General features: G+C 40.5%; 1 protein-coding gene across 1 annotated transcript; it reads right to left on the bottom strand.

The window, feature by feature from the left end:
• Positions 1-3,488: 3,488 nt before the first annotated feature.
• LOC105010206 (b(0,+)-type amino acid transporter 1) lies at positions 3,489-19,352 on the bottom strand. Its single transcript, XM_029125535.1, has 6 exons — positions 18,654-19,352; positions 15,514-15,647; positions 5,006-5,135; positions 4,776-4,900; positions 4,598-4,685; positions 3,489-4,322 (listed from the first exon to the last, which is right to left on the bottom strand). The coding sequence occupies exons 1-6, from the start codon at positions 19,350-19,352 to the stop codon at positions 4,092-4,094; spliced, it is 1,407 nt and encodes a 468-aa protein (XP_028981368.1). The 3' UTR covers positions 3,489-4,091.
• Positions 19,353-21,334: the final 1,982 nt, after the last annotated feature.

Raw genomic sequence — 21,334 nt, 5'->3', positions numbered from 1 at the left:
CCCCGGTGTTCAGCTTCAATCTCAGTTGTGCTGGGTATAGACACCTCGCCTGTACGTCCAACTTTTTAAGCTGTTTGATAACTTCTCGGACCCTCATCCATTTGGAGATCGGGGGAGTAGTCTTGGTCAAAGTAGATCCGCTTGCCCCGAAAGAGGACTGGCCCCTGGCTCCATGCCTGCCTTATGACTGCATCCTTCACCGCAGCATCCAGAAATCTCACTATAATCGATCTTGGTGGAGCTGTTGTAGCTTTAGGTTTGGCCACCGTGACCGATGTGCCCTTTCAATCTTAATGTCCAGGTCTGGTGTTAGTTTAAGTTCTTACTGAAGTAGGTCTTTAGCAAATCCAGCCATATATTTCCCTTCACTGCCCTCCGGGATTTGAAAGATCCTGATATTGTTTCGTCTCAGTCTGTTTTGGAGGTCATCACATTTTGCCGACAGGTCGATATCCCGGTGTAGCAGGTATCTCAGCGCCCTGCGGTGTTGCATCTTCCCATCCTCGGCCGCACCGACTCTCTCCTCCAGTCCTCCCATTCTTTCTTCGTGTTCCGACCACTGGTCCTTCATGTCCGAAATAGTTTGTTCCATCTAAGGGCCAATTGAGTGTGGTTGTGTCCGTCTTGATTTTCTTTTCAGTGTTTTTTTTAACTCCTCCAGTATTGTTGAGTCTGACTGACACGTGTTGCTGCTAGCCTTGGTTTTGCTAGTTGGGCTCGGTGGATTTGGCTTATTATCATCTTTTCCCCCTGTGAGGGGTTTGGTTTATCTTGTCTCCTTTGACCAGCGGAGGAACTCATGTTTCATTAATCTATCTTTTACCTTTCAGTGTCGAAATATTGTAGTTGTCACTCTTATCTTTAATTTTGTCCAGCGGAGCTAACTTACGATGCTGCAAGCATATCCATGGCATCACCGGAAGCCCCAGGTCACATATTTTAAAACAAGATGAATTGTAGGTAATGTAATATAAACTTGAAATATCCCATTTAAAGTAATTGAAAGTTCTTTGGAGATTTTGTGTAAATTTACATATTCATTTCAATTGCAAAGCAGGTAGGTTGTGAAGGAGAGTCTTTCACTTGATATTTAAAAAATTTATTAGTTGTTATACTGTAGATATGTACGTATGCAGTGTTATTCATTATATTTATTCCTTTTAGGGTGTGTTTTTTAAGTAACATTAAGTAACATTGTATATATTCTGTCCTAGCAGTTGTGTCCTAACAATACTTGTGAAATTGGGCGTTAAAAGCATGACGGACCTTTAAGTAGTGACATGTTGCTAAAGTAGGATTGGTCAAGGACCGTTTGGGGGATACATTTGAATTTCCTCAAATTTGTGCCGTTTCTGCTGGAAAACCCCTCTACTGCTCACTGCTAACGTGTACAGTAATGTGTTCCAGTAGTATCCAATTCATTGTAACTATCCACTAAGAACCACAAAATACTTTCAACGTTTTTTATTTACTTTATTACCTATGAGATGGTTTAAACATCCACACCTAACTCTGTAAAGCTACTATATTATTAGAAGAGTTTCTCAAAGATTGTGAATTCAAGTAGAATTTTTGCTTGGCCAGTTAATACATAAAAAGACATTGTGTCAAAATGTTTGGTTTTCGCATTTTGTTAGAGCAAAAACCTGACAGGTTTGCTTGCTTAGGCAGCTGGGTAGCCCATGTAGAGAGTGTAGCCTGAGTCAGAAGCGACTGACCACCTTCTGGAGGACCTATGTGCACATGAGAAAAACAGACGGCCAAAGGGGTGAACACTTTTTCCAACACACCATGTCATCTCTATTCAAGTAAACACCAAATCATTGACATTAAATATTGTTTTTCCAAAGTCAGTTTCAATGAGATTCATTATTATATTTTTGGGAAAAAAAATCTTTCTCCCTTTCTCAGTTTCAGATATATGGAGAGAGTGCAAAGGGAGAAGTGATGTATTGTGGACCTCTCAATATTCCTCTATTGAAGAGAACAGGGGGTTACAGCATGCTAGTTCATGTCCTCCTGAGTCTGTGTGTTGTCATTAGTACCTTTGTAGTACCTGTTGTCTCCTGCCAGACTCCATAGGTCCAATTCTAGTACAAATATGCTAAAACTGTTTATGACATTGTAATGGGATCACCATTCACAGGGCCTTGGACCAGTGGCAACACTCTTGGCTCCATGCACAGACCAGTATCTAAAAACATAGCTCCACTCTTTATCACACTTGGTCTGTTACTGAGTCTCACTCTCTGTCAATATTTTTTACAGAATTACAAAGTATACATTGGGTGACTAAATAAATAACAGTAAAATGCTAATTTAGCTAGCTTTTCATATATCCTGTTTTAGCACTACTGTAGGACCGCCAAGCCTTTCAGACGAACATTAACAGCCAGAGACAAGCAGCGTTATACGTCATTAGCATACGAACCGTCCCTATTAGCATACGCATTCTCCTCCACAGCATCACCATCCAGCCAGAGTTCATCTACTGGGTCATCATCAAACTATATAGAATAGTCAAAAAAAGAATGAATTACAGAATTTGTTTGTTTGAAATGGTTAATGAATTTGAAAAAATACAAGAATGTTTTTGTATTGAAGGTCTTATATGAAAAAAATATATATATTTCTAAGAACACAGGAAATAGTATTTCCATTTGTTTATTATGCCCTACAAATGTACAAAATGAAATTTACACCGCCAATCTATAGGTGACATGAACTGTCTATAGGTGACATGAATAAGTTATTGAATAACCGAGAGGGGTTATTTGAAAAAGACAAGTTCCAAAATGAATAGGCTATATGAACGGCACATCTTAGCGGGTCTCTCCCAGGGGTGTAGTGTGGCAATCGAGTTGATTTTAATTTAAAGAGACATGATAGGATTTGTGTGCAATTTAGTTTCTCCTTCTCTCCTAATATGAAACAGTAGTATGTAATTCCTCTGTTGAATTGGTAATTGGTGGCTGGTAAACAATATCCTTGGTATTTCGTTTCTTGAATAATTATTTAGCATAATACATTTGTAGATTTACATTTTAGATTTACATTTGATGAATTAGCCTATTGAATAAGGTTAATTTCCTATTGAAAAACAGTAACGTGTGATAAGTAGCCTATATCGTTTGTATTACATTTCAATAATAGCTTTATTAAGTTTTTGAATGGTCATGGAAATCTTGTATTTCATTTGTAAGTTCATTCAAATTCAACCAAGGCTCTGATCACTCACCTGGGGTATTGCGCATTCATCCATTGATGTCATTTTATTCAGTGAGGGATGATTAACACCTGGGTACCATTTGGGTACCAACGCTAAGTGCCGTGGGCTGTTGGCGGATTAAGTAGGAAAACAGGGTTAAAAAGCAGGAAAATCGTCTCTAAATAGTTTTCCATTTGTCAGTTTATAATTCTGATAACGGAGCAATGTAATATATGCCTATTTAGGAAAAGTAATGGAAGGAGGAGGGTATAGCTTTCAAAATGGCAGTTTTATTTAAATTACAAACTCAAACCCTAATTGGCGTAGGCATTTGGCGGTTCTTGTGTTAATGGCCCAAATAACTGGAGCTAACAATATTGCTGTATCCAAAAAAAGTTGAAAAACAAATAGAATCCCAGCATGTTTGCATTGAGAAATCTGTGTGAAAACTGTGAGCATACCTTCCAGAAACCAAAATGTTTTTGTGTGTCACATACACATATATTTGTGTTTATCCAAGTAAACGATGTATTTTGAACATATTCATATTGTTATGTTGCACATGATCAACGTGAATCAATTAAAACACTTGACACTGAGCTAAAAGTCACAGCCGAGTATAAAAACTCTGTCTAAACATTCTACCAATGACCTACGACATTATATTCCTAATCGTTAGTACAGAGAAGAGCAAAACAATCTTACTAGTACAAACCAAAACCTCCTAGATACAAGGCCAGTTATTATTCCTTAATTATTTTTCTCCCAAACAACTAATATCCAGAGCCCACTAATCAGTCTATACCACTGAAGGTGAGCCACATGCAGAGTATATCAACTTTTAATTCTTAGATATCTTGAGCATTTTAATCTGTAAAATAGATCATAATGTTTTGTCTGCTGGGGCCACCTCTAGGAAAATCTGTAGAAACGCAGTGAATTTCTCCAATAGTCCAGAGCAGATTTTATAGTGGATGAATGGCACATAAACCAGCACTCCGCTGAAGATGAATAAGGTCACATAGAGGTACTCTATTGCTGGGTTGTCAATGACAGGTGCCAGCACAAGAAAAATGGCTGCCAAGAGGACCAAGATGGGGATTACAACTGGAACCTGGATGAATAAACAGAAACAGTGGAACTGTCATGAGCTGTGGACAGAGATGACACATTTATGGAAATGGATTTGCATCCTGTCTTGATCAAAAGGACTTAAGCAAAATGTGATATTCTCAAACATGTTCTTCTAAAATAATGTACAGTAGTGAATGCATACATTTTCATACTTTTTGTACTGGACCCCCATGAGAATCAAACCCAAAACCTTGGTGATGCAGGTGTCAAGCTCTACCAATTAAGCTACATTGGACTGTGTCCTATGAGACTCACCTTATATGGTCTAGGAAGTTCAGGTTTCTTGATCTTAAGGTAAAGAAGTCCAGACAGTGTGACTGCATGGAAGAACCATGCAGTAAAACTGGCGATATCAATGGAAGATAAAATAAAGATAAATAAAACATCAAATTCGTAAACGTTTTGAGCAATGTGAAGTCATAGCTTGAACTACCTAAAGAAGTTGACAATGCTCTGGAAGTCCCCAGGGATGAGAACCAGGAGTGAGATAGCCGTGGTGAAGATAAGGGCTGGAGAGGGGGTCAGTCGATTCACATGGGCCATAGCGAGAATATCAGGCTATGCAAAGATATACAAATAATCACATAACTAAAATATTAAAACTCAATACCTACATCAGAAATTTGAGTTTCCTTTATAAAAATTCAAGTTAAAATGTCTCACCAAGTGTCCCTCTCTTGCTGCCACAAAACACACCCGACCACCACTAAAGAATGTCCCATTCAGGGAGCCAAAAGCGGAAAGAGCGGCTGCAATGGACATCACCCATCCCCAGCTCCCAAGCACCTTATTCCTGTTGACGGCAACAAAATTATTTTTGTTAGCCGGCCAAGAAGAGCTAATGTATCTTACTGAGTGAGTGAGTGAGTGGCTGGCTGGCTACACCTTGTTAAATAGTGTAGAGGTTAGACAACAAGAGCTGTAAACTATATGTCCTGAGTTCGTATCTTCTTGCAGGTGAAGTGAAGTACACATTATGAATTATTCCATATAGACGAAAACTTTGCTGGTTACAACCTTCAGTATCTGCATTATTGTAGGCCTGAAATAAAACAGTTTACGGTTATATCGCAACTGTTTCTGGTGGATTTTCGAAGTACGCATCTATGCATGCATTTTGGGTCAGGATAGTCAAACAAATTTGCTGGCTACAACATACAGTATTTATGTTATAGTAAGCCTTAACTTAAACTGTATACGGTAATATTACGACTGTTTCTGGCAGGGAAAAGTTCATCTTCAGTCTTGCTAGCAATTGTTAAATTCTTATGATTATTCCTAGGAAGTTAGTAGATACTAGTAAGCCTATTACTGGCTAATAAGCTGTTAAAACGGCCAGTGGCAAAAGCCATACAGTTCATAGATGCTAAGGTGGAGGTAAACGTAATAAGAAACGTTAGTCAGTTTAACACAATCCTCAATGGTGTCTAGCGACTGCTGAAACGTGTAAAGCTGTGGCGTAGTGGTTAAAGACAGTGCCTCTCAAGTGGAAGACCAAAGTTAGAATATATTGAGAGCAACAAAATGTATTCATTATTTCTGGTAGATTCCACGATTCTCTCGTCTTTTCACTTGATGAAAAAGTTAGTTATCGTCACCTTTTTGGATAATTATTGTATCAATGTCATTCATGAATGAAAGAAAAAATTTGGTTGTTATGCCATGAAATGAAATAGCTTTGGCAGACTCGAGATTACTCGATTCTTATGACTATTCCAGTAAGTTGGTAGATACCGGTAAAGCTTATTACTGGCTAATACGCTGTTAAAATGGCCAGTGGCAAACGCCATACACAGACGCTATTTGTGGAGGTAAACTTAGTAAGAAACGTTAGTCAGTTTAACTGTATCAATGTAATTTGCCAATGACCAATTAACTGTTAAAATGGCCAATGGCATAAGAGGATTTGTTCTGGATAGACACAAGAGGCTATACTTACACCAGGCAAATGTTTAGCTCCGTGGTGTAGTGGTTAACGACACAGCCTTTAATGTGGGCGACCAGGTTTGAATCTCGAGAGGGCAACACTATCTGTTGAGAGCCGGCTGAACTAGGCTTGCCTTGTTTCTTGTTATTTTTACAGGGAAAGTGCACATTAATCAACATTTCAGTAAAAGTGGCGGTTTTAGTCAGTCGGCAAATTTTCAACCACAGTCCCTGGGCAGGTTATTATAAACAATTACAATAACAATACAGACAAGCAGTGAGCACATGCTGAGCAACATTGGATGAGCAACACGTAGCATGCAGACAGAGCAATAGCACAACAAGCATCAACATACACAAAAAAAGCAGTGTTTACACACCTCTCAAACTACTGGCGACAGGGAAAGCAGCAATACACAGCTAGGTATTATGTTCATAAGTCTCATTGGCCTTTAGCCATGTCTTCAGGTTTGTTGTGAAGGTTGTTATGGAAATGTCTTGAACTGATGCATTCTTATTGATTCATGTATTGAGTCCCCATGTTTAGATAAGAAAAGGAATGTTGGTTGTGCTGTGGTAAAGGAAGTATGAGGTGCTGAGGTAAACGTGAGTCTTTAGCAGGATGGGGGTAAATGTAGAACAATGGGTCTTAGGACAGGATAGAGGAAGATACACAACGATGGATAAGGAACGTGTTGTTTTTGTGGTATGACCATGCAGATTCTTATCTCCACCCATTCCTCTATAAGTATTGAATGTATTTCCAAATGCTTTAGAGACTCCTCGGATGATTATGTTTGTAAGCATTTGACGTGTCTCTCTATTTGCAAATAAACTTAATTATGCCAAGAGAATTTTGTCTCTGTACTTCCTCCTTTAAGAGTTTTGATCGATGAAATTGCAATCACACTTTGGGAGCTCGTCCTTGGTTAGGCCATTTTGCTCCACTTTGGAAGTGTTGAGCTTGTCTACGCGGGTCAAGAAAAGGTCCATAAGGGGGGAGTAGTACGCACCAGATCCGTAATCTCCAGTGTTTGCAGCGACTGAGACCAAAGAAGACTACAGACCCGGGGTTGAGGAAGAGACTATGCTAACCACTACGTTTAAATTTATGAAGCTACCGCTGTTTAGATGTTGTGTTCCCGCAAGAAACGAGACAGTTCCGTCTGGCTCTTTGGCCTCGCCGCGGGCAATCCAAGGGAACACGCAGGAACGTTGAACCGCCTGAGGGAGGGGTGCTGACGGTCAGAGGAGACGGATCAGAGAGCATCGACTGGTGAGATCATTCCTTAACACAGCCCTGTTTTCTTCTCTGATGAATTTAGATTAAACAGGATTTATACCTTTTCTTACGATTTAGTAAACTAGGTGGTTGGTTTCGGTATGTCACGACTGATGGATTTGAGAAAGTATGGTAACTAGAAGTTATTTTTAAGGGATTTCAGTTATAGTAACTGTAGTGAATAAAAGGCTGTTGTTGTTCCGTGTCCTAAAAGCACGGGTATCACTCCCATGCTCTTAACCTATTGTGGGGCGATTCGTGAAGGATTTTAAGCAGCTCTCTGTTAGTGGAATTGGTTTCTGTGCAACTGTCTGTGCGAAATGCGAGAAAGATGTCTTGTTTGCTTTTCGACAGTAGGGGAATTGTGCCCCTATGTCTCCTCGTGCAACCTGTATTATAGGTAGGGGAGATGCGGTCCGGTGAGCAGACCTCAGGTTGATTTCCAACCACGTAGAAAGGGCACTGATGGCTTAGGGGCTATATCTGTTGTTCATCTATGTGGTGGGGTATAAACAACTGCTGTGCTCGGAGGACCTCGCAGATTTTGTCCACCAATTTGTCCAACAATTTATGAGACTGTAGGATGGAGTAGGGATTGCTCCTGTAAAATGCCAAAGTTGTTGGTCAGCTTGTGATTGGCGAATAGTAGAGTTAATGAAGTTGTAAATGCGCATGCGCCGATTGTGCTTGTTCTATATGAGATTGTGGGCCGAATCCCGGGCATTTGTAAATAACTGGTTGTGGTCGACACATAGTAAATGCATTTGTCCATTTTGGTACTCCCTGTGCACGAGGGATCCAATTGGCTGCATTGTGTATTCCTTGGTGGAATATTTGATTTCGTTTACTGAGGTTGTTGTTAACTTGGAAGTTTTGTTATTGCAAGGTTTTGCTTTGTTTGGTGTACACTTGGGTGAACGCATTCATTGCGTCGTTAATGTGATTCTTTGGCGAGGCCCACTCTTTCGGCTTTTTCCATAGTGCCGAATCTGCGAAATTTCAATTTGCCTTCTAGTGTTGTGCTGGTGGCTGGCACACGTGGAGGTGTTCGCCTGATAACTTAGGATTGTATACCAGAATAATGTCCTATATTTAGGGATAGATTGGAAATTGGTACAATGATGCTTCTCTAATTTGGTGAAATATGATCTTGTGGTTTCATTATTATTGTTTAAAATATTGTGTTTCTCTCTCCTTGTATGGAGTAGAATGCAGAACATGGTGTTAGTCTTTAACGTTGAGGAAAATGCTGTTTCCCATGTCGACTGGATTTGCATCCAATATAATCATGGCCTGCAACAGAGGGCAACAGAGCCAAAGCCCGTTTATTCCCCAAATAGCATAAAATTAGACGTCCTATTTTAAATGTTCAATTGGGTTTAGTTAAGTCATGTAGTTTTGCTTTTTTGTATTTACAATGATAAATGGGATAATACTTGTATTTTCAGACCTACGCCTGATGCTCGTTACTGGCATTTAAATTCTAGCCTGGTAAACTGACATATGGGGTAGATTGATGTGATTGTATTTCGAGATTTCTAGGTTGGAGTATCCTGGGTATCACTCCCTGATTGTTCCTTGATTTTAGTGACTTCATGCATCTGTTCTCTGTTAACTTGGCCTTTCTTGAGAGTTTTTCCCCCTACTGTTGCTGTGTTGATAAGATAAGCGATTTTTTTGCAAACAGCAATGATATTAGATGGGTAGAGCAATAACTCTGAACTTTCAGTTAAGGTGGGATATCGGCTCAGTGGAAAGCATGACGTTTTTTACTACAGACAGTCTGTAAACCATGTCACGTTTTTGTGTGGAAACTTTCCTTGGATCCAGGAAGGGGGGCAGACCCCCTGGGTTGGCCTTTACCAACATTTCCTCTCAAATCAAAGTATGAGCACTAAGGGTTCCATTTGAGTGTTCTGCCTGTTCTCACCTGTGGTAATTTGCCCAACATGTATGTTCAGTTTTGTGCTAATCAAACGTTCAGAGCAAGCTCCATGTTTTTTCCTTTCAATAGATTCATGTCGAAATGTATGGTTTTGAAACCTACTTGTAGTGAGGGTAAAGACCTACAGTCGTCCCCCATTGTTAATAACTAGAACAATCTTGATGTCTGTTTGTTTTGTCACAACTTTGTTTGGCCATTGCCTGTGGGAATGCACATTTTTATATGCTAATTTGGGAGTTTCAGTGGGTGAGACAACTTTGTTTATGGGTTTTATGGGTTTTAATTCCTTCACACAAGCAACCGTGTGGCACAGTCGTAATTCGGCTACATTGAATTCTTCGTGTTCATTATTCTGGTTTTGACTTGAAGGAACCGGAAGTGTCAATTCGATGTTTATTTACTTATTCAATGACTGTTCATTATTTTTTATAGACATGTATACCTATATACTTAATTTCTGTCCTAGTAGGCAATCATTGGAAAGTTAATGGGTAACAGATGTTTTTTTAAGGTGTGAATGATGAGACAAAAAGGTTTTCTCAGTCTCCTCCAGTTTTAAACTTTAGGAGGACATGAGGTCCTGGTCCACACCTGCGGAGTACCTGGTTTGGGGGGCCCATTGCTGTCCGTGTCCTTGTCCACCTGGTCATACTTTTGACCTAGTCTAAAATCAAATAGACTCTGGATTTAGCCCAGATAAATGTATTAATTATTCCAATTGGACTCTTAATATCTCACCCGGCACAGCCAGAAGAGGACTGGTCACCCCTCTGAGCCTGGGTCCTCTCTAGGTTTCTTCCTAAAATTCAGCATTTTAAGAGAGTTTTTCCTAGCCACTAAAATTCAACACTACTGTTGTTTGCTCCTTGGGGTTTAAGGCCGGGTGTCTCTGTAAAGCACTTTGTGACAACTGCTGTTGTAAAAAGGGCTTTATTAATACATTTGATTGATTGATTTGTCCCTAATTAATAAGGGGACCATTCTTCAAGACTAGGGTCCGTTATCCTTAGGTTAGTAAACCATCCCCCACTCCAGGGTGAGCTCTGGGGAGATAGGGCATAAAGGGGGGGGGGGGGGGCATGATTTATGACAGGATAAAAATGAAGAAGAAACTGACACTATGCAACATTTGGTGGAGTAATTAAAGGTTAGATAACAGTTACGTCATTTGAGCTTCCAGATGGTGTGAAATGTTTTGATTTGCAATAAGGTATTTGATCATTTATGTGAAACTATGGTGAATTTGATTGTAGTTCTGAGACAACACAATCAGATGTAATTATATACCAACTGAGATCTGGTTAGGTGAACTGACAATTGTTCATGAACGACTCTTTGAGAGTGATACTTCAACGTAAGCAAACAATCTTAACTGATGAGTAATTGGAACAGTAATTGGAAATGGAAAATTGTGTTCTTCTGTTCTTTGTGTTGTTTTGTTATTTGTTGGTTGTTAAACCAACTATAGAAAAGAGTGGAATAGTTATTTGGCCATTATAGCAGAACAGAAGCACCAGCAATGTTAAATGTTTTAACTATACTGTTACTGTTTACAACTGTCTAATATATTTAGACAAAGGAAGCAGAAAGTCATTGGAAATATAGGTTTGAGTGTTTGGTAGGACTGGTTTCTAATGCATCAGCAAGATGCAACAAGCTAATGTAATGGACATATTTGTGATAGTGTACGGTGCAGTTGCAACAAATTTTCTCAAGGAGAATTCACTGACAGGTACAGGACACTTGGAAGCGATTCAGCAATAAGACTGTTTGGACCCAGAGAAACTGAGTTTGGCTTAACCCTTTGGCGCGTATGATCACACCGGTGTGATTAGAACGTCATGTTTAGAACGCATCATTAGCATGCCTAGCTACAAGTAACGTAACAATGGCTGGTCAGACCGCGCTGTTATTTACTCACATTTAGCTCAAACAGTGTTTATAACTTTATTTCCTGATTGTAACTGTTTCAAGACCATACTAGGATATTAACCAGGTAGAAAGCATTCAAATCGGGACAAGAAGTGTTACTTACGTACCAACAGACAGCCAACACTAATACACAAAAACGAATTATATTAACGACTACTACCGATCAAAATCATTGCAAAAACTTTCTAGAAGTTACGTTACCCGTTGTATGCATTTTATATAGTTTATTCATTTTCACTGCACTGAATTACTGGTCACGATTTGTTAGCTAGCAGGCAGCTGATGTTTGCTAGTGGTTAGCTGACGTTTTCTAGCTAGCTACAGTTATAAATCAACCAACTTTTGCAGCTCTTAGAATTTGAGTCAACGAGAGAAGCTTGCAATGCAATGCATGTAGTGTTCCTTACCTAGCAAGGTGACTGTTCAAATGCTGGCGTGAGTTCAAATGCTGGAGAGTACTGAAGTCACGTGCAAAAAAACTCATGCTGGGGGGTCGGTAAGGAATATTTGAAACAGTTGTCCTTTAAAAGATTAAAGGACAACTGTGAGTTGGGCTAAGATAAGATGGATCACACACACACACAGACTGTCTGACAGCTACGAGCGGACTCTACCCTGGGGTGCCGCATGTCTACAGTAATGCCTGGTTCCTGACAGCTGGACTAATTCTAGTCCTGATGATTCTGCCATGAGATGGAGAAGGCAACCTCCAACCGAGAGGATGGGGGCGAAGGAAACCTCCGGTTCTGGACAACTGAACAACATCATGCCATGCTGGTTGGATCCCTACCAGGTACATGTACATTTCATCTGCGGTCCAGTTAGCTGAGAGAGGAACCTGGGGACGATGACACACGCTACAGGAGGGCTTCGGTGTTTAAAGGACCTGTGAATTGAAGTCACTGAGGGAAAAGTGAGCTTTCTGATGCTAGTTACCATCACTTCCGACCCGGCCGGCAGCTATAGAGCCCTTAGATAAAACTGAACATCTTGGCATTCACAAAGGAGAACACACAGATTCTTCTGACTTGGCTGATAAAGCAGCTAGAATGGAGACAACTAGAGCTGTGTCATCATAACCTGCATTTGAACTATGAAGGACAACACCTTGGAATATACATCTGTCTTTCACGTTCTGTTACACCGGTCTGCCAAGAAATGGTTCATAACTGACTGTCTGATGTTTGGAGGAGCAGAACATTTGTGATGACTTTGGAAGTACATCTAATTGGAACCATGAGAGGACTTTTCAGTAAATTGAGCAATTGGCATGAAAATACTTTGTACCAGTAACAGATTAAAGGATGTATTCAGTGATAGGTGTTTACACACCCACGTGTCAATGCTACATATCCGCATACTTTCAATATATGTGTCACTTGAATTACTTCCTGTGACCAGTGATTTTAACATAAAAGGTTTTGCTGTACTATGTTATAGTTCTATACAATGAAAATGTGTGGTCTTGGAGTTACAGCGAAGGTAATGGTCTAGAAGCATGTAAATGAGGATCCAGACATTTTAGATATGTTCCGTTCTCTAAGTATAAGGGTAATGATATCAACAGGGTCATGTTGTTAAAGAGTACTGTTTTGTTGCATTCTACACCCTAATGCATAAACTGGGATTAATACCAAGGGTTGATTTGGTATCAAGAGGATGGATTGTTATGTGAATGTCTTGAACTGATGCATTCTTATTGATTAATGTATTGAGTCCCCATGTTTAAATAAGAAAAGGAATGTCGGTTGTGCTGTGGTAAAGGAAGTATAAGGTGCTGAGGTAAACGTGAATCTTTAGCAGTGTTAGATTCTGTCCATTTGTGATCCATGAACAAAATGAATGCAACCGGAAGTCAGGGGAGAGCCTTTATTCAGCATGAGGTTTACGATGATAACCTTCCATAGTTCTTTCATTGTTCTCTCCAAATGCTTACAACTTAAACACAGTCATTTATACCAGGACACATAGGAGGTGGTCAGTGTTCATAGCCAACCATTACACAGACTATTATAAGAAATTGTTTATCCTACAAAATAACCTTGTATGGCCAACCTATGACCCAAGGGTCTATTCAGAGAGTCCTATGACAGTCACATACACAGTTCCTAACAGGACAGGGTGTTTGGGACCCATCAGTAATGGGACATCACATTTCCTACCTAGTGTCCTCCATACAGAGATAGTTAGTACTCTCAGACATTGTGACAAGCTTAATTCAATTACTTTTGTGCTCAATATCTATCAGCAGGATGGAGGTAGATGCAGAACAAAGGGTCTTAGGACAGGATAGAGGAAGATACACAACAGGGGGTACGATGGATAAGGAACATGTGTTGTTTTTGTGGTATGACCATGCAGATTCTTATCTCCACCCATTCGTCTATAAGTACCGTACCATACCATACCATCATCTTCCGCTTATCCAGGGCCGTGTCGCGGGGGCAGCAGTCTAAGCAGGGATGCCCAGACTTCCCTCTCCCCAGACACTTCCTCCAGCTCTTCCGGGGGGACACCAAGGTGTTCCCAGGACAGCCGGGAGACATAGTCCCTCCAGCGTGTCCTAGGTCTTCCCCGGGGTCTCCTCCCGGTGGGACGGGACCGGAACACCTTCCCAGGAAGGCGTTCCGGAGGCATCCGAAACAGATGCCCAAGCCACCTCAGCTGACCCCTCTCGATGTGGAGGAGCAGCGGCTCTATTTTGAGCTCCTCCCCCGGGTGACCGAGCTTCTCACCCTATCTCTAAGGGATCGCCCAGCCACCCTGCGGAGAAAGCTCATTTCGGCCGCCTGTATCCGGGATCTTGTCCTTTCGGTCATGACCCAAAGCTCATGACCATAGGTGAGAGTAGGAACATAGATTGACACGTCTCTCACAGTTGACGTGTACCTATGATAAAAATTACAGAACTCTACATGCTTTGTAAGTAGGAAAACCTGCAAAATGTTGTATCAAATACTTGCTGTCCCCACTGTACACCGATCAGTCATAACATTATGACCTAATACTGTGTAGGTTCCCCTTTTGCTGCCAAAACAGCCCTGACCCGTTGAGGCATGGACTCCACTAGACCTCTGAAGGTGTGCTGTGGTATCTGGCACGAAGACGTTAGCAGCAGATCCTTTAAGTCCTGTAAGTTGTGAGGTGGGGCCTCCATGGATCGGACTTGTTTGTCCAGCACATCCCACAGATGCTTGATTAGATTGAGATATGGGGAATTTGGAGGCCAAGTCAACACCTTGAACTTGTTGTTGTGTTCCTCAAATCATTCCTGAACCATTTCTGCTTTGTGGCAGGACGCATTATCCTGCTGAAAGAGGCCAATGCCATCAGGGAATACCATTGCCATGAAAGAGTGCACATGGTCTGCAACAATGTTTAGGTAGATGGTACGTGTGAAAGTAACATCGACATGAATGGCAGGACCCAAGGTTTCCCAGCAGAACATTGCCCAAAGCATCACACTGACTCCACCAGCTTAACTCCTTCCCATAATGCATCCTGGTGCCATGGGTTCTCCAGGTAGACAGACTGGTTTTATCACACTGAGATGCAAACATGAATCATTGAGCCACTTTGTAACCTGGACCATCACAGTAGTGAGTTCTTGTGCAGCTTGTTGTTTGTTCTTTGCATGCACATACATCACTGTATCATCTGCATACATTTGAACTTCAGACCCAATAAAGACAGAAGGCATTAATGTACTGACTGAACAGAAAGGGCCCCAGTATTGACCCTTTTGGCACGCTGACCTACATCTTTATATTCGTAATTGTTAGTGCAGAGAACAGCAAAGCAATCTTACTAGTACAAACCAGAACCTCCCAGATACAAGGCCAGTTATTATTCCTAAATTCTTGTTCTCCCAAACAACTAAAGTTTGTGAAAGAGGACAAATTCACTTATACATTGTTAATTATTACAAGATTAAGTCTTAAGTGGGCGACAACTCATTGCTCACTTTGACAAGGGAAAAGCGTTCTTTAGGTCTAGATGTCAAGCCCCAACAGCAAACCATTTCTCTTATCTTGGACTTTGAACCAAATTACATAGAGGCATGTGAACGTAATCAAGCTTTCTCACCCCCAGGTGACAGCCACTGCACTTGATGACATCAGTTCCTTTGGCGTCAAGGCAACCAGGTAGCTCACATTGACCAGTAGATACAGCAGGGTTACCATGGGGATGGAAATCATAACTGCCCTTGGCAGATTTACCTGTTGCAAGATGGAGAAGTGTATTATATTTTCATAAAGATCATGTTGGGAAAGATTTACAGTGCATTTTAACCTCAGGTCATTTAAACTATTCTGTCACAGTTCAAATTACACCATCCAGTAAGGGACCAGAGGCCTTGGTAAAAAAAAACATTTTGGAACTCATGCCGAAGTTTGTACCATGGAAACCTTTGTTGTACAGCAACATTCCCTTGTGCAATTATCACTCTTCCTTGATTACTATTACCATCAGGGCAAATAATCTTGCCACCTGAAATCTCAAAATTAAACGTATTTTCAAGATGTTGGCAATGACTAAAGTCATGGCTGAAACAGCAGTACACTTCACTATTAGCTGAGGAGAAGAACAGTCTTGGAAGAAACGTTCCACATTCTGCAAAGCTAAGTGATATTGCTGCAATGCCAGGTGATTTGTTTCCTTCCTGATTCTTTAATTATGGTGCCTAGCGGACGTGTGCCCAGCATTGCAACTAAACAATTGGAGGTCCGCCCATTAGGGCCAAAGTGTTGTGTGCTTTATTTAAAATGCTTTATGATTTTTTTTCTCGCCAATATATATTTTTTGCTTAGAATCTGAGAACCATCCATAGTTAGTGCTTGAGCAGGAGCTGTCTGGAGTGTAATACTGGCACTTACTCTTTTTTTTTGCAACAGTTTTCCGTTAACTTTATTGGTGCTTTTTTTTCAATATAGTAATGGAGAGTAGGCATTCATGTCGTGAGACATCTTACCTCGATAAAAGCACTTTATTACACATCTTAGTTAGTAGAGAAGGCCAGCAGTGCCTCCCCACTGACTCAGTTGGCAGTTAGGGAACAAGGAACAAAGAATTAGAGAACCAGGACCACTATGTAATTAGGACAGCACAATCAAGAAAATTACACTTAAAGTGGAAGCTGGACTGTCTTCTCACCATAATGCAAGGTAGTACCTAAATCAATAGATTATTGGCAGAGTTTTGAAAAATATATTGTATCTTGCCGCATACAGGTGCTGGTCATAAAATTAGAATATCATAAAAAAGTTGATTTATTTCAGTAATTCCATTCAAAAAGTGAACCTTGTATATCATATTCATTCATTACACACAGGCTGATATATTTCAAATGTTTATTTCTTTTAATTGTGATGAAAATCCCAAATTCAGTATCTCTGAAAATTAGAATATTACTTAAGACCAACTGAAAAGTATGAACATGAAAAGTATGAGCATGTACAGCACTCAATACTTAGTTGGGACACCTTTTGCCTGAATTACTGCAGCAATGCGGTGTGGCATGGAGTCGATCAGTCTGTGGCACTGCTCAGGTGTTATGAAAGCCCAGGTTGCTCTGATAGGCCTTCAGCTCTTCTGCATTGTTGGGTCGCATCTTCCTCTTCACAATACCCCCATTTTCTATAGGGTTACCATGGTCCTTTAACCATGTACTGGTAGCTTGGGCACTGTGTGCAGGTCCCAAGTCCTGTTGGAAAATGAAATCTGCATCTCCATAAAGTTGGTCAGCAGCAGGAAGCATGAAGTGCTTCCTGGTAGACGGCTGCGTTGACCTTGGACCTCAGAAAACACAGTGGAACAACACCAGCAGATGTCAGGGCACCCCAAACCATCACTGACTGTGGAAACTTTACACTGGACTCCAGCTGCAGTCCACTCTTTGTGAATGTCCCCCACATTTTTGAATGGGTTTTGTTTCACAATCCTCTCCAGGGTGCGGTTATCCCTATTGCTTGTACACTTTTTTCTACCACATCTTTTCCTTCCCTTCGCCTCTCTATTAATGTGCTTGGGCACAGAGCTCTGTGAACAGCCAGCCTCTTTAGCAATGACCTTTTGTGTCTTGCCCTCCTAGTGCAAGGTGTCAATGGTCGTCTTTTGGACAGCTGTCAAGTCAGCAGTCTTCCCCATGATTGTGTTGCCTACAGAAATAGACTGAGACACCATTTAAAGGCCTTTGCAGGTGTTTTGGGTTAATTAGCTGATTAGAGTGTGGCACCAGGTGTCTTCAATATTGAACCTTTTCACAACATTCAAATGTTCTGAGATACTGAATTTGGGGTTTTCATTAGTTGTCAGTTATAATCATCGAAATTAAAAGAAATTAACACTCGAAATGTATCAGTCTGTGTGGAATGAATGTATACATTATACAAGTTTCACTTTTTGAATGGAATTACTGAAATAAATCAACTTTTTGATGATATTCAAATTTTATGACCAGCACCTGTATATTGATATGTTACATACATTTTTTTGTATTGCAGCCATAATGCAAGAACTGTACTCACCTGTTTCTTGTTTGAACATGTGATTTACTCCTTTCAGTGGCAAACAAAAGTCCACCACTGGCAGTAGGTATGTATAGCCTTGGGCATAGGTAAGGTGGGAATAGCAAGTGTACTGAAACGTTTTGCTAAACTATATTAAAAATATGTATTATTTTCTTGTTATTCCTAGCCACAGCTGAGATTATATCCTGCTGTAGCTTACAACCAAGCAACCTAGGTAACAATGTTTGGCACCTACAACACAATCAATCAGGAGCTCCTTGCACTAAGTTCAGTGTTGCCAATGGAATTTCAATGTATGACAGCACAGACTGAGAGGACCATATCACTGCTAACAGTGACACAGCACTGGGAAAAACTAGCCTATTTACAAGTTGAAGCCAATTTGTTTTTTTTGTCATGGCCAGACCGCATATTGATTCAAGAAACAGAATAACCTGTCCAAAAAAGAACCCAAAACACAAATACCCTTTGAATACTTAATGGTGGGTGCAAAGTATGTACAGTAGTTAATACTCTGTTCTCAAGATGCATAGTATATTGATCTGTTCACTTTAATTCTAAATGTTTATTTGTTTTTTGCAGTTTTTTCACCAGGCCTCCCCACTGACATGTAACCTCAGTAGAACAGAAGAAGACAATAGTCTATAAAGCATACAGACTTGTGGCACCAGACAATACTGATAAATTGTTCCTTACCTCAGGGTATTTTAGTTCTTCTGTGAGATAATTCAAAGTGTTCCAGCCATCGTAGGACCACAGACCCTGATATAGAGAAATCCCAATGGAACTGATTTCCACATTGCTTCCCTTAAAGGAATCCTCAAAATGATTACTGTTCCCGTTGAACAGCAGTACCAAACCTCCAACAATGATTACTGTCAAGGCCACCAGCTTGAAGCACATACAAAATACTTGGATGAATATGGCCAGACGTACATTCATGCTGTGTACAGTGGCTAACACCATAATACCTGCTGCAGCCACACACTTGACCACCAGATCTGGAGGGGTGCAGTCAAGGTAGAAAGGTGTCACTGCATATTCAGCAAAGCTCAATGCTATCCCAGACACACTGGTAGGTATCATCACAAAGAGACAACTGAAAGCAAACATGAAGGCAATTACTTGGCCAAATATCCTCAGAAAATAAATGTACTCTCCACCAGATTCAGGAATGACAGTTCCCAGTTCAGCATAGCAGAGGGAACCCAATGTAACCAGTACGCCACAGGCTGCCCAGATCACCAGACTGCCTCCTGGGCTTCCTATATTGATCAGCACAGACTGAGGGGACATAAAAATTCCTGATCCCATCATGGTCCCGGCAATGAATGAGATAGCACCAATAAGGCCCATTTCTCGCTTCAGGCTGAGCTTTTCTATTCCACCCGCCATTCTGAGACGTTGTCGTTTTTATATTATAAGTAGATCCAAACTGAGGCATGACCAAGCATGAATGAGGACAAAGTCACCTCTACATTGTTAATTATTACAAGATTATTACAAGTTTTATAGGCACTGCAGGTAATCTACTTAAATCTGCTTATGGTGTTTCACATGATTACAGGTTAAATACACTACTACTTTCAAGGAGCTCCCACAGTTGGTTAGTACAATTCCTAAAAAAGACGAGATAACGAAGACAAAGGAACATTCAACGCCAATCTGAAATGAGGTTATTTAGGAGCACCAACCAGGAGTGGGATATAAAAACATTTCCAAGTCATTCAATATCCCCCAAAGCACAGACCGTTATTAAGAAAGTGAGAGAATATTGCTTAACTGTGAATGTCTTTAACAGGCCATCCTCAAAAACTGAGTATAAGAGTGTGAAGGGAAGAAGTCAGGGAGCCCATAAAGTGGCATATGTAAACTCTAAAGGAATTAATTTTCCACAGCTCAGTGGTAGCCAGTGTGCAATGCTAAGTGCTATGTCTGGCGCATGCCTAACAACGCAGATCATCCTGAGAGCTCCATTCCTACCGTAAAACATGATGGTAGCAGCATCAGGTATGGGGATGTTTATATACAACATAAAACATCAGAAGACGGCTGAAATACAGGTCAAGAAGATTGGTTGCCGTCTTCAGGCAGTTAACTGCACAAATGTGGACTCTGTTCAAATAATTATGTGACTTCTATGTGACTGACCTTATGGACTTTTTCTGTTGATCAATGGCAAAAACAAATTAAATCCATGTTGATTTCATTTAACCCAGTAACATCTAAAGGGGGTGAATACTTTTGATAAACACTGTATATATAGTGTTGTCATTTCTAAATAATGAATCCAATGTGTTCAATAAGGCTTCCAAACCTCCTGAAAAAAACACTTACTGTCATAAGAGGGCACATTGAGGACTGGTTTCAGTCTCCAGATTTTCTTTTTTTTATTGAACAAACTGATTGTGTATTTGTAGTTGTTTAGAAGTCAACTTCAGCATTTCATAAAATTTTGGAAACATTATTTAAAACTATATTATTTAAAGTATGTTATAAGGTATGCATTTACTTAACATTTTTGTCCTCTGTGAATTTGCTAACCCCAGTGCTTTCGAATCTGCTTTTTTTCAATGCCCAATTTGAAGTCTTTCAAAGTTCTGGTTCCATGCATATCTTGGCACTAATATCTCCTTTAAATGCAAGATCATGCCCCATTTGAAAGAAATAGGTAGTTTACTTTCGAATGGCTCAATCTTTGGCGAGCTGTCGCTGAGCCTTCCCTAATGTGCACACTGCCCTCTCGGGTGGGTCATATCTTCCTAATTTATGCCAGCAACAACCAGTCAACCAGTATAGAAGAAACAAGTATTTAGTATTTGCATGTCTCCACTACTAAAAATATATTACAACGATGCCAAGTCAATGATTTGTCTATGTTCAAATAGCAATTAACTTCGTTTTATGCTATGCATGTATCCCAACAATCTCTGAAACCTTCCATACATCAATTTTTACAATTGTATCACTGTATGAAGCCAGAGAAGCATCATAAATAATGTGGAAATTGGACACTGCATTTATAAGTTTCTCGTCCAGTTTTTTTAGCTTGCAAGTGAGTTTTTAGCTAGTGAGTAGAATTTAGAAGGGACTTCAAGAATCAGAGAACATTTGCCCTGCCACTGGCAGTCGCCAAACTCAGTCACTGTCCGCTCGCTGGAATTTAGTATGAAGTTAAACATGTCTCAACTGTCGCTGGGAAATTTTGTCTTTGATATTAGCTCCGCCCACTGCCGCCGTGATTCGCAGGCTCTTGATGGAAATGAATGGGAGCGTGCCTCTTTGTAGCACTAGCGAGTGGACAGTGTGCACTAAGGGTTAGACTGTCTCTTGTTAAGGCTAGGTTGCTTAAACCTGGCATAGATAAAGTCCCAGGA

Source organism: Esox lucius, chromosome 15, assembly GCF_011004845.1.
Source record: "Esox lucius isolate fEsoLuc1 chromosome 15, fEsoLuc1.pri, whole genome shotgun sequence".
Classification (NCBI taxonomy): domain Eukaryota; kingdom Metazoa; phylum Chordata; class Actinopteri; order Esociformes; family Esocidae; genus Esox; species Esox lucius.
The sequence above is the reverse complement of the archived record's forward strand: the minus strand, read 5'-3'. Positions and strand labels throughout refer to the sequence as shown.

Bases quoted from the DNA above. Each gene is read 5' to 3' on its own strand.
- LOC105010206 (XM_029125535.1), bottom strand. From the start codon at position 19,352: ATGGCGGGTGGAATAGAAAAGCTCAGCCTGAAGCGAGAAATGGGCCTT. The intron at 15,648-18,653 runs GTAAGGAACAAT...ATCTTGCAACAG, and splicing joins AAGAACTAAAATACCCTGAG to GTAAATCTGCCAAGGGCAGT. The intron at 4,901-5,005 runs GTGAGACATTTT...ATCTTTGCATAG, and splicing joins CAGCAAGAGAGGGACACTTG to CCTGATATTCTCGCTATGGC.